Source organism: Sceloporus undulatus, chromosome 2 (genome assembly GCF_019175285.1).
Source record: "Sceloporus undulatus isolate JIND9_A2432 ecotype Alabama chromosome 2, SceUnd_v1.1, whole genome shotgun sequence".
NCBI classification, from domain to species: domain Eukaryota; kingdom Metazoa; phylum Chordata; class Lepidosauria; order Squamata; family Phrynosomatidae; genus Sceloporus; species Sceloporus undulatus.
Window position 1 is genome coordinate 293,610,252 of NC_056523.1, and position 12,941 is coordinate 293,623,192.

The window sequence follows — 12,941 nt, forward strand, 5'->3', positions numbered from 1 at the left end:
CAATTTATTCTATCATCTGTTAGTAAAGAGGTTCAAATTTTTAAAATATTTGCAAACCAACATTTATTTCTTTCCCAATATCAGGTGTCCCCATACCAACCACCCCAAAGGTATATATTTTTTATCATTTTGGGTGGCACAGTCATCGAAAATACAAAAATAAATAAATTTTAAAAAATCAGCAAGTGCTGATCTCATTGCAATGAATTAAAATAAACTTGAACCAGTATATGTAGATTTGATCTAGAATGGGTGTGGAGAACGAAGATGGCCACAACAACTTGATTCAAGATTTCAAGCATGCTTTTAAAAATAAATCCCATAAACTGCCACTCATCTGGGTTGTCTGCTTTAAGAATTTTCTACAATCAGACAGGAAAACATCACACAAACTAATTGCAAGATATACATTGTGTTAATAGCTTCAGTATAATAACCAAAAAGTATAAAATTTTCTGTGCAAGCTGTTGAAACCACAGGTTTCTTCATCAGGCAACACTAATAGGAAAAAAAGCACATGGGGAAAGGAGGAGAAATGATTACATTTGGACTCATGTTTGCTTGAGATGGTAACAAAATGATTCTTTTTCAAGCCAGAAATTATTTACACAGTGGAGTGGGGGTAGTGATATGAAATCATAAATAAACCACTTGGTGAAACACAGAAAAGTTACAAGCCTGCTCCACACTGTCTACTTTAGTTAACCAGGTATGGTAACATTTTGGACCAAAGTTGGGAGCACTCTCTTTTTTCAATGGCAAGTTGGGTTACCTAGATGCAGTTCAAGCTCATCAAATGCAAACAGGTAAGTATCTGGAGACCAAGGCTAATGCAAACCAAAGAGGAAAAGAAAAACTTGTCTTTTTGGGGAAGTACTGGGAGAGTCAGTCAGTCCTTTGGAGACAACACAATTGCAGCCCCCATTTATCTCAGCTGCACACATCTGAGGTTACTGGATAGTTGGCAACGATATGCTTGCAGGATGTTGAGTGACACGTGTCCAGAAGCCAACACCTTGTCTTCCTGACTGTTAGGCAGCCCTTTTCTTTACTTCATCAAATTGCTCAACAAGATCAAGGTGCCTTATCAGCTAACACTGATCTGCTGAAAACTACATGGAGTTGTCAAATCAATGTTACAGAAGTCAGACTGTAAAAATCTTCACCAACAGTGTACACAAAAACAGAAGTGTGATGTCTGTGGTCTTTGAAGAATAAGTAGGCAAAGGTAATTGGCATTTTCTTCTAAACAGTAATCTTAAAAACTACTAGCTGAATATTGCAATATTTGTGTTCCCCGTCCCCATCAGAATGGAGTTGTTTTTTTTAAAAAAAAATGAATAAAAACCTAGCAGTTAAGATTAAGACTGCAAATTGTTCAAACTGAATGGGTTTGTTCTGTCAGCACACACAAAAAAAAGTGTCCCAGAAAGGAAACTGTGAAAATTCATAAGCTGTAGAAGGCAAGTTACAAACACAGCACTTTTAAAAGCAGCACTTTTAAAAGCAAGATGAGGAGGCCCCATCTTGGCTGAACAAAGGCCTTTTAAATCTAAATATCTGTTTTAAAAGAAACAAACAACTCTTGTTATTTACCATTGTGTTACTCTACACTTTCCCCTACTAACAGACAAGTCTCTGAAGCCCACAGAAAGGTCAAGTCTCAGAGTTTATTATTCCAGAAAATAATGCTTTTATTTGCTTTTTACAAAACTGCTTATGTAAGACAATTTATTAGATAAATTATGTTTGATTTGGAACAGCTGACTCGATTGATTTGGCAAGAACTTCATTTCAATTTATATCTGGAGACTGGTACATATTCAAAAGCATATAATCATTTCTGAAGTTTCTCATAAAGTATAAAGTATAAATCATAAAGTATAAAGCAAAGAAATAAAACAACACATTCTAATCTGGTTGCTGCATCTTCTGACAATGTATTCCATAATTCTGTTTGTTTCACTTCAGCGAAATACTTCTTCCTTTCTTTTGTCCTGATTCTACTGCTAATCAATTCAATTTCCTGACTATTTCCATCTCCGTTGCTAGTGGCTGAGGAGGGAATAATCTTTCTACAGCCATTTTCTCTACACCAGTGCTACTCAAAGTGGTGGACTTTGGACCAGGGCTAGTCCTGAAGCCATTGGCTGATGGTCCCTGGTGAGTTTCTAGGAAAGAAAGTAACCATTATTGCCAATGGGCATAAATATGGTGCCAGTTCCTACCACACTTCAAAAATATACAGTGCACCCTCTCCTTACATGGGGAGCTGTTCCGTTCTGTAAGGCAAATTCCACAAATGAATAAACCCCCATTCATTTGAATGGGGTGTGCCTTGGTGGTCCGGCGCATTCACCATATTAGGGCTCACCATCCGCATGACCTCAAGTCTGCATATGGTGAGCCCATGTATATCATGGGCGTGCTGTAACTGCTGGTTCCCCATATCAGATAGCTTAAGCAACACTGTTCTACACTATTCATAAGAATGATAGCTACTTTCTTCTGAAATACACAATTCAAACAACAAGTCTTCCATTGCAGAGTATGCTTATCCATGCCTTAATGCTCTTCCTCTTCCTCATCCCCAGGTTTTCTTGTCCCATAGTACAGTGCGCCTGCATTATACGTGGATGCACTATACGTGGCTTTCAGCATACGCTGAAAGCTGTGAGGGCGCAGTAGGGGGTGCAAGGGGTGGCGTGTCCCATTTAGATGAATGGGCATGCACCTGAGGCACGTGTGCACCGCTGCGCCACCGCACTGCATGCATGAGCCCCATTACTTTCAATGGGGCTCGAGCATGCGGGCTTTTTTACGAGTGGGGGGGTCCGGAACAGATCCCCCGCGTAAAAAAAGGGAGCACTGTGCAATAATTATGTTATCAGGAAGTTTTCTAGTATAATATCAAATTCTCCTTTATGAACTATTTTACATATGGGCTACTGTTACCATATGTGAAATAACAATTACTATTTAAGTTTCAAATACAGTGGTACCCCGGGATACGAATGCGCCGCCTTACGAAATTTCCGGGTTACGAAAAAAATCTATTTAAAAAAACTGTTCCAGGTTACGAATGTTTTTTCGGGTTACGAAAAAAATTTTGGTGCTTTTCGGCGCTATTTCACACCAAATTGCGGCTTTTCCCCATTAGCGCCTATGGGTTTTTAGGCTTACGAAGCCTTTCGGGTTACGAAAGCGGCGGCGGAACGAATTATTTTCGTAACCCGGGGTACCACTGTAGCAGCAATTTGCATTCACTTCAGGTTGAATTTCACTTACTGTTTTGTTGTACCATATATATTTGACCATAGGTCAAATCATGTATAAGTTAAGGGTAGGTTTTGGGGCCAACACTATGCATTTTGATATGTCCAGTGGATAAGTCAAGGGTCAAACTTAGGGGCATATAACAAAGGATGTAAAGGATGGAGCAAAGGAAAATGATTCCGTAGGACTTACAAAATTCCAGCAAGAATAACTGTGATGATCAGCCTAAAAGCTAGATAGATGTGGAAGGAACTACAGTACATGGTGGCTGTACAATTTACATGGGACATTACCAGATTTAGGCAAGGCTTAGAAAACACGCGCATGTCAAAGAGGATGAAAAAGTAAAACAAAGAAAATGGTGAGTAAGGGCTGGAACAGACCACCCAAAAATGTTGGATTGGCATCACCCCAGAGCTGGTCGCCCCAGAGCCATGGCAACCACACACCACAGCCCCAATCTGCCCTGGAGCTGGCCCAAATAGGTTCAGAAAAGATCCACTCCTATTTGGGCTGGTAAAAAGCTGTCTGAGGCAGCCCAGCCGCAACCCACATCTGGTCGGCCAGGGCAGCTTCTGGGTTTCTTGGGGTTGGGTGACATCTATGCACCATGCCCCCCAAGCCACACGGAAGCCAGCTTTTCAGGCTGGTCTGTTCCAGCCCATAGTTAGCCATGATTTACGCTCCCTAACACTAATATGTCATGACGATGTAACAACATGGGTGCCGCCATGTATACATGGGTGCTGCCACTGTTACGTAAGCGCCGCGTGGCATCCACACAACGCCACAAAGCACTTATGTAATGCGGCGTAAAAAGAACCTGCTTTTTGCGGGTTCTTTTTCCGCCAGTGGGAAGGCATGGGGTTTGGCGGGCTGCAGCTTCCGTCTGGCTGAAAGATCACTGCCAGTATGTACTGGGCGAAAATTTCTCTTTTAGAATTTTATTAAGACTTTAAGTATGCAAACAAATTAGCATACTTCTCTCAAAGACATTCAGAAACATGCATGGGAACATCATTATGACTTCAGAAACATGTTCCAATGACTCAGAAACTTGTCCCTTGAGTTCAGTGAGGTCAAGCAAATGTGTGTAATATATGTACAGTGGGCCCTCTCCTTATGCAGGGGATCTGTTCTGGATCCTCCTGCGTAAGGGAATATCTGCCTATGCTCAAGCCCCATAGGAAATAACACGTACTCTGGAAGCTGAGTAAAACACATCTGCACATGGTGCAGGCGCATGTACTGTATGTGCATACTTTTCTCCAACCCATCATCCTTGACTCCCAGCAAATGATCCAAAGTCAAACACTTTCAAATACCAGTGGTAGGATTAAGCATTTATTTCTTTTATGGATAGGAATTGGGTTTGAAATAGATTATCTTTGTCCACAATGTACCTGAAGTCTGGAATGTACCTTGAGTAATAATCAGCACACAGTCAATAACACAAATGTCCTTTCATTTCTTTCTTTCTTTTTAAACAGTAATTTTGGCCACATGAAAACATATTCAGTAATATGTTTGGCCGAATACAATAAGACATATTTCCATGAAAGTGGGGACAGAAGCTCCATAGAACAGGACCCGGAGCAATGGATGCAAACTGCAGGAAAAGAGATTCCACCTCAACATTAGGAGGAACCTGTCAGGGATTTGAAGGGTTAAAACACAGCACACAGGGAAATGCTTGATGTGTGTGTGTTTGGCCATGAGCATTCAGCAGAGTGGCAAGGCTGATCAGCACAGCTGAAGCTCATCGTGCCAAGGACTCTTCAGCGTCCAAGTGCACGTAGCCATGGATGATGAAACCATGTGTCTGGATTGCACGGGAGACACATGACATGGTTACACACCTGAACTCACTGGGTTTGGGAGACCACATGGTCTGGAGACTATATAAGCCCAGGGGTTGCAAGGGTGTGTGTGGGTTTGAAGTAGGAGTTGGATTGGTATGTTTTGGAGTTTTAGAGATCTAGTTTTGTATAATAGCACTGTGAATAAAGAGCACTTTGGGGACTTAGTTTCTCTGGTGGTTTATCAGAAGAAGCTATAGCATCGGTTTGCTGTGTGTCCCCGGAGGCTCCTGCATTGCTGCAGTTCCTGGAAGACATCCAGTTGTTGTCATCCCAATTGGACTCTGGGAGCCATGCTTCAGCTTCTGGAAATTTGCCAGCTCTGCTCCAAGGGTCTGATTTAACCCCAGGACTCGTTTGAGTTGCTGATAGTGGTTGTTGGACCCCAGCAGTTGTGCTGACAGAACCTCCTGACAGTAAGAGCTGTTCGACAGTGGAACACACTCCCTCGGAGTGCAGTGGAATCTCCTTCCCTGGAGGTCTTTAAACAGAGGCTGGATGGCCATTTGTCGGGGATGCTTTGACTGAGACTTCCTGCATGGTAGGGGGTTGGACTGGATGGCCATTGTGGTTTCTTCCAAGTCTATGATTCTATAATTGTAACTTTGAATTACATTCACAGGGATGCAAGCAAGCCAGCAACCAGATAAAAACTTACGATTGGGGTGATTTCTGAGCAGTTGGAAAAATAAATGCATTTCAAGGGATAAAAATTGCTCCGTGTCTACAGGAATGTTTGTAGGTATAAAATGGAGAGTATTCCAAGCATCCCAAGAAGGGTATACATAACACTGAGGCCTAGGAAACACAAGTTCACTTGTTTTTGGGCCTCCTTTTCTGCATAAAGAAAAAAAAAGAAGGGATAAATGTGAGTTCTGTGCCCTAAAAATAATGCATTGTTATTTCCAGCTGGAAAAAAAAAACTTGTTGGAAACCCCCCAAATTAGAAAATATATATAAACCCTGAAGGGATACAGCTGTTTTAATTTATTTTCAGGAACACCTAGCATTAATGGGATGTGTCTGCATGTGCCTCCCTCCTAGTTGCCTGTTTACTTACAGTGAACCCATGAATTTCATAATTATTACTTTTAACTGGATGGCCAGTTTTCTATCACAACAATAAAATAGTCCCCACTGAGAGAAACTTTTCCCAATGACGCACCAGTCTTTATTCATACAACCAAACACGTTACTTGAATGCGACAGTGGTCCTTGTCAGCAAATTTCCAATTCTTGGGGCACTTTCTGCTGATTTCTTATTCACTGACATACTGCAGAAGTATTGGGAGATGGTACAGCTATAGTATATCTGTTGAATGGTGCCAATGTACATTAGAGACCTTTGATGAGAAAATCTTCTGTCAGTTCTACGTTGGTGAAAAAAATGGTCTCTTACCACTTTTCACCCAGAGTGGAAATGTGGCTCAGCCCATATGATCCCCCATTTTGTAAGCAAGTTGGGCTTCCTGTGACAAAGCAGGCTGCCTGCTCAGATGTCTGCCTTCAGAGTGCACAAAATCACTTCTGGTTTATAATTCCTCTGAATGTACTTGGCAGATGGTTAAAATCTAGGACACTGTTTAAAACACTTGAAGTGACGGTTATGAAATGCAGACACCTGTGTGTGAATTCTGAAACAAAACATGACTCTGGAGAATGGAAATGTCCCATCTGAAAGGGTGAGAGCTGAAGTTCATTGTTCTTCTTCTGTTTGGTTTGTGACATCTTGCCTGATAAAGAAGCCCATGGAGCTTTGAAAGCTTGCAACAAGTATATTGTGCATTTCGGTTGGCCAGTAAAGGTATCACTAATAGATTATTGTTTGGATTTGTTAAATGGCCAACACAGCTACCCCTGCATGTTCATTGTTCTGCAAGTGTGTCAGCAACTCATGTTAAGACAAACCATTTTTTAAACTTCAATGAAGTATGACTTTTAAAAAAAGGAACAACACTTGAGAGGTCTGTTTTATATTACAAAATATTTTCACAAAAAAACTGTTGCTTCAACAGTAACTTCAATTAAATTGAAAAGAACCATATAGAGACCACAGATATTTAAAGACTTTTAAGAACTAATGAAATGAACATTTTGATCTTTTTATTCTTTTGAGTCCTTGACCTAAATCATATTTTTAATCCTAATTAATGTCAAAAGATAAAAATATGAACTGTATATAATATGATACAGAGACTCAAAATAATGGGTTGGGTTCAAAATTATAGTATTCAGTGCAGTTATATTATTTATAATTGTAAGCAACCATACTAGTGCTAACTCTACTGTCCACCTGCTTGTTATTCATCATAAGATTTGTACATGATGTAAAGCTATTGGCCAAGCAGTTGTGAAACTTCTATACTAACTGCAGTGGTGAGGACTTACATAAAGCAGTGTGGTTCAGACTTCCACTCTGAAGGAACAGCAGTTGGGAGATAGGGGTTTATAGGCTGTCCTGTGGTGAAACTAGATTTGTTGTGTGCCTTCAAGTCATTTCTTCAAGGCAAACCTATCAGGGTTTTTCTGAGGCTGAGAGTGTGTGCCTTGCCCAAGGTTATCCAGCGGGTTTCCATGATTGAGCAGGAATCAAACCGTGACCTACAGAGCCAATGGTCAATCCACTATGCCATGCTGGCTACACCTTGTAAAATGTGGAGTCTCAGCATGACTGTAAAGGGGGGGGGGGGCAATTTAATAGTGTTTTGCTTGGATCCCTATACATACTTACCTGAGAATAACTCCCACTTTTAAGTCCCATTGAAGTCAGTGGGAGATAGTTCTGACAGGACATTACACCCTAAACATGCTTTATTGGCTTTTCAATAAATATTCAAGTAAATCAATGCAAACCCTATTTAGCTACTGGAATAATCATATTAAGTATTTATGTAGCACATAAAATAAACATTGTCTAGGGATGGAAAGGTTCTGTCCATGAAATAGAAGTCAGACAACATGCCAAGCAACCCCACTGATATGTTTCTGGCAATAGTTAAACAACAAAAAGGAAGAGAAAGTAGTTCTTGGTGGCTGTCTTGCAGCTGTGGAATTCCTCTCTTCTTGGAGGCATACCAAAAAACCTAAGCACTTTTCAGAGGCACTGTGAGACTTTTGTTCAGGCTGGCATCTGGGGTCAGCTTTCAGGCAGAGCGTTGTTCTGAATATTTTCACTTTATATGATTTTATAAATTCCTTTGAATTTATTGGGAATGTATTTGGGACAGGGCAAGATAAGAACACTAATAATTTGAGATACTCTATTTTAGTCCTAGATTTATTTTGAAATAAAAAATGAACTGGCTTAGATGAAATTACTGAATTTAGTTGATTTACTGAAATAAAGCAAATGTAATCACTCCTTCCAATTTACAGTAATGTCTGATATACATTGTAACCATGGTTAAATGCTTAAATTATAAGCATTTATAATTTGCCCTTTTCATTCCAAGCTATTAAAATAAAGTAATTCCTCAGATTTCAGCCTTCAGACTGATTTCACGGTAATTCATCATGGACCCAAGATTTTAACTAAAATACACATAGAAAGGGATTTGCTGCCAGCTGCACTGCAGACATCTGTGTTTTTTCAAAGAAACTATGTACTGTATATGTAAAGGACCTTAAACAAAGATTTAAGAACATACTGGTACAAAATTATCACTTCTTTGCAAGGAATTGGCAGTTGCAAACAATCATATGTTGCAGAATATAAATGTGTTCTCTTATAACCCTCAACAGAGACACAGCTAACCTACTCCAGCTTGTGACAAAGAATGGATATCGGTATTCATTGTGTCTCCTGATTTCAACTAGAAGGAGTTAAGCATCCCAGAGTCCCACATACTTTAAGACAGGCATATTGCCTGTCCTAAAGTAAACAAACAGACAAGGTTTGGGGTTAAGTCCAACAAACATTACCATTGCTAGGTTGGATCCAGTTGATACAGCAGATATAGAGCACTCATGTCACTCAATTCACAATAGGTTTTTTGTTTTATTCGGGGGGAGGGGAGAGGGAGATGCTAGGTTCTTTTTTTCTTTTTTCTTTTTTTTACAGTTCAGTCTATAAATCTGGCATTTCACCTATTTCTAGTACTATGAGGATTTACCAGCAGGTGGAGTCAAACAACAGCTAGAGGAACTCATCAGCTTTGCTTGTACTGTGGAGGGGGAGTACTGTGCGTCTCTCTCTCTCTCTCTCTTGCTTTCAGTGAAAAATTATATAGTAGATAAGCAAATTTTTAAATGCAAACCACTAATATATGCCAAAATAGAAAATTTTAATATCTTAAGCACACATTATTCCAATGAAAGGTTAAAAGCTTGCATTCTTTGTACAGAACACATTTTTCAGTTTCCCATCTCCTCTTTCTTCTCACTCACTAGAAAAACCACACTTAGCTACCAACATGAAGGAAGAATACAGTTTAGATGAGATAGCTAAGTAAGATGTGCAAATCTTTAAAAAGTCAGACCTTAATACATGAAATGTAAGTAGCTCACAGGATGCTCTCTCTCTCTAAGAATGGCAACAATGGTCTTCCATCCCTCAGAGATTGCCCACCCTTGCCATATACTAATTACTAATTCTACTATTAAAATGACAGTGTAGAATATATATATTCTACAGTATCATTTTAAAAGTATAATTAGTATATGTCGAGGATGGGCAACCTCTGAGGGAAGGGAGACCATTGTTACCATCCTCTGGTGGGAAGCACCTACTATAACAGTGGAAGAACACTGGAAAATACGTCTACTCTTGTTATCACACACTTATGTTCAAGCAACCAACACACTTACTGAAACATTAAGTTGTCTGAGAGAGGTTCTGTTTCCTCTGCTTCTGTCTACCTTTATTTCTATGTAACCCTTTCTTTTTCTTCTAGCTAGCAGTTAATTCCATTGAACCTATAAGATCCAGTGGAATTAATCTCTAATTCCAAAGGACACCCCAACCCACTACAAGATGCCATCACAGGCACCATCACAAACAATCCGAATTCTCAACCCTGACTCCCTCCAAGATTCCAGGTTTTCCCAAGTTCTAACAAATGCTGTTTGAATAAAGAGATTAAGCTGATCCAAATAAAGGTGATGTCCCCCCATGACTAGTTTGCTCACAAATCACCTCACCTCACCTCACTCTCTGACTTTCTTCCATCGTTAAATTATTCACACAGTAATAAAAGAGAAAACAATAGAAATTCCCACACAGCACAAATAGTCCTCTGTAATCAGGGGCTTGGTTGTTTCCACCTCTATTGCCCCATTTTCCTCCCCAAAAGGAAAGGGAGAGGGGAGACACACCCAAAGAGACAGACAGAATGACTAATTGCTAGCAAACAGAGATGGTTCTTATTATCCCATATAGTGCTAGAAAGTGCAACTGTTTAACCCTATGAGAACTCCTCTGGTATGAAGCGGGCATCTTGTCTTAGAGTGTCCAGGTGAGAAAGACAAACCACTCTATACAGATTCTGAAAACTGCTGTTACCAAGCTGATTACTGATGACACTTTTACACATTGGCAATTACAACCATTGGCACTTGCAGAGGTGCCTTTTTTTTAGCTTGGTTGTATTTTGAAATTATGTATTTCCTTCGAACTATTATAATACCAAAATTAATAAACTTTGAAATGAACATTTCAATAACTGCTGTTCAAATGTTACCAGTATGTTGTTGAAATGTTCACTGATGCTGATAGTCTTTGCCATTTCCATTTTGGATTTGTTTCAGAAAGGTTTTCTTTTTTGGGAAAGAAAAATGCGTACAGTTTAAACGCTAATCTAATGACCTATTTCTCCTGGTCCTTTCAGCTTGAGGTAACCAGCCTTATTTTAAAAAAAATAAATAAAATCCAGACACACAACACCGCTGTGGAGTCCACAGCTCACAACAAAAATACATTATGTCAAGTCAATGGGCAAAGATGTCGGGATAAAGTCCAGGATGAGGCTGTTGATTAAAGGATACCAACATCTCAATTTATGAGCTGCTGAGTTTTATTTGACAGTCTTGGGGCCAACAAGAACACCAAATTAAAATATGAGTTTGAAAATAGAGCAGAATGTTACTTGCCCATTACACAAACTTTAAAAGTGTCTAATAGGCCTCACAGGTACACAGTTATACCTGTTGTTGTATTTACTAATACTACTATTATCACTACTACTAATATATCCTGATTTTCCTCCAGCCCTGGACTCAAAGCCGCTTGTCATTTAACAGACAAATATTCACATCATACCTAAGTTAAAATACAATTCAACTATCAGTAGGAGTAAAACATCATTACGTAGAAAGAAAAACAACAAATATAGGTAATACAACACAGTATTAAAGCCCCTTTCCTCATGAGCAATTAGTTCTCAAAGGCCTATCAAAACAAAGAAGGATAGCAAAAATGGCTCCACTCTACCCACTCTTGGAAGTTAGTTCAAAAGACTGGGAGTAACTACCAAGAAGGCTCTCTCCCAGATTCCCACCAGAGGTACCTGTGAGACATAAAGAATTCCAATAGATTTGGGGATATCGGTAACTCTCTGGTACAGTGGAATTTGATACAGAGCTACTGTTTCTACAAATATAAAAAAAAATCATAGTTTCAGGTTTTTATAAATAGGATAACAATTTGAAGACACTGGAGGCCCTCTGTTATGTGCAGAAAAGAGTGACCCACTTCCACCCTATCCTCAAGAGACCACTGGCACCTATCAAGTTATTAAATAATAGCCAGAAGTGTTTACTACTCTTTATCTTCTCCCTTCCTCCATACTCTTTATCTTCTCCTTTCCTCCACTTCTATTGAGTATGGGCAGTTACTTGTCCAGGCTCATAGTGCTCCTTTAGCTTAACAGGGATTAACCTGTAGAGGGGACAGGCCTTTCAAAGACAGATTGAGTCTTTGTCTCACTGAATTCATTCTGGAAAATTTAATCATCCACTAAACTGCCCATGTAGTTTAGTCTTTGTTGTATGGTGTCAGTGAGATAAGCATCTGCCTACAAACTGTGTGTTTGTGCACAGGTGAGAAAGTGGGGCCAGGTACAAGTAAACACTGAATTTGACCATTAATAGCAGCCAGACCCATGAATTCTGCCCCTGGGTACAATGTCAAAACACAGCTTTTGGGAACTAACTGGTTTTATTGAAACCTGCGTATGCATTCTGGTATTAAATAATTTTAAACTGTTTTAATTGACCATAAGAGCCTTCTTTAACTTGTCAAGTTGTTATATATGGTCCAATTTATTTAAATTCTTTCCCTGTGTGTGTGTGTGTGTGTTTTGCCTTGTGAAATTGATTTTCTTGTACACTGCCCCAACATAATTTGATATAGGGTGAGTTATTCCAGTAAATGAATAAATACATAGGTTTGTGAATCTGGGTATTTTGTGGAAGGTTACAGTATTCTCCCTTGAATCTAGGGCTGTACCCGTACTGCACAAATAACCCAGTTTGATACCACTATAACTGACATGGCTCAGCGATATGAACTTTTGGAAATGGTAGCTCTGTGAGATATTTAGCCTTCTCTGTCAGAGAGTTCTGGTACCACAAAAACCTACAAATCCCAGAATTCCATGGCACTGAGCCATGACAATTAAAGTGCTGTCATACTGGATTATTTCTGCAGTGTGAATGCAACCTAGAGATGTGTTGTCTGTTTTATTGAATCATTTCCTGTATTGCTATGTATTTTATATGCATTATCCTACTAAAGAGGCCCCTTCCCCACCACCACTCCCTTTGTGTCGTGTCTTAGGGCAAGGAACCGTCCAATTAAAAAGATTGTAT

At 39.6% G+C, this 12,941-nt stretch overlaps 1 protein-coding gene across 2 annotated transcripts in view; it reads right to left on the reverse strand.

Annotated features, from left to right (window-relative positions):
- The window catches only part of PIK3R1 (phosphoinositide-3-kinase regulatory subunit 1), a 76,388-nt gene that overhangs the window by 46,192 nt on the left and 17,255 nt on the right, over nt 1-12,941 (reverse strand). Inside the window, exon 1 of one of the 2 annotated variants that reach the window (XM_042453512.1) lies at nt 5,794-5,848. The exons of the other annotated variant lie outside the window; for it this stretch is intronic. Within the exon in view, the coding sequence (XP_042309446.1) occupies nt 5,794-5,833 (40 nt within the window). The 5' untranslated portion in view covers nt 5,834-5,848. Of the gene's footprint in view, nt 1-5,793; nt 5,849-12,941 lie in introns of those variants that run through there. 2 annotated transcript variants of the gene reach the window in all.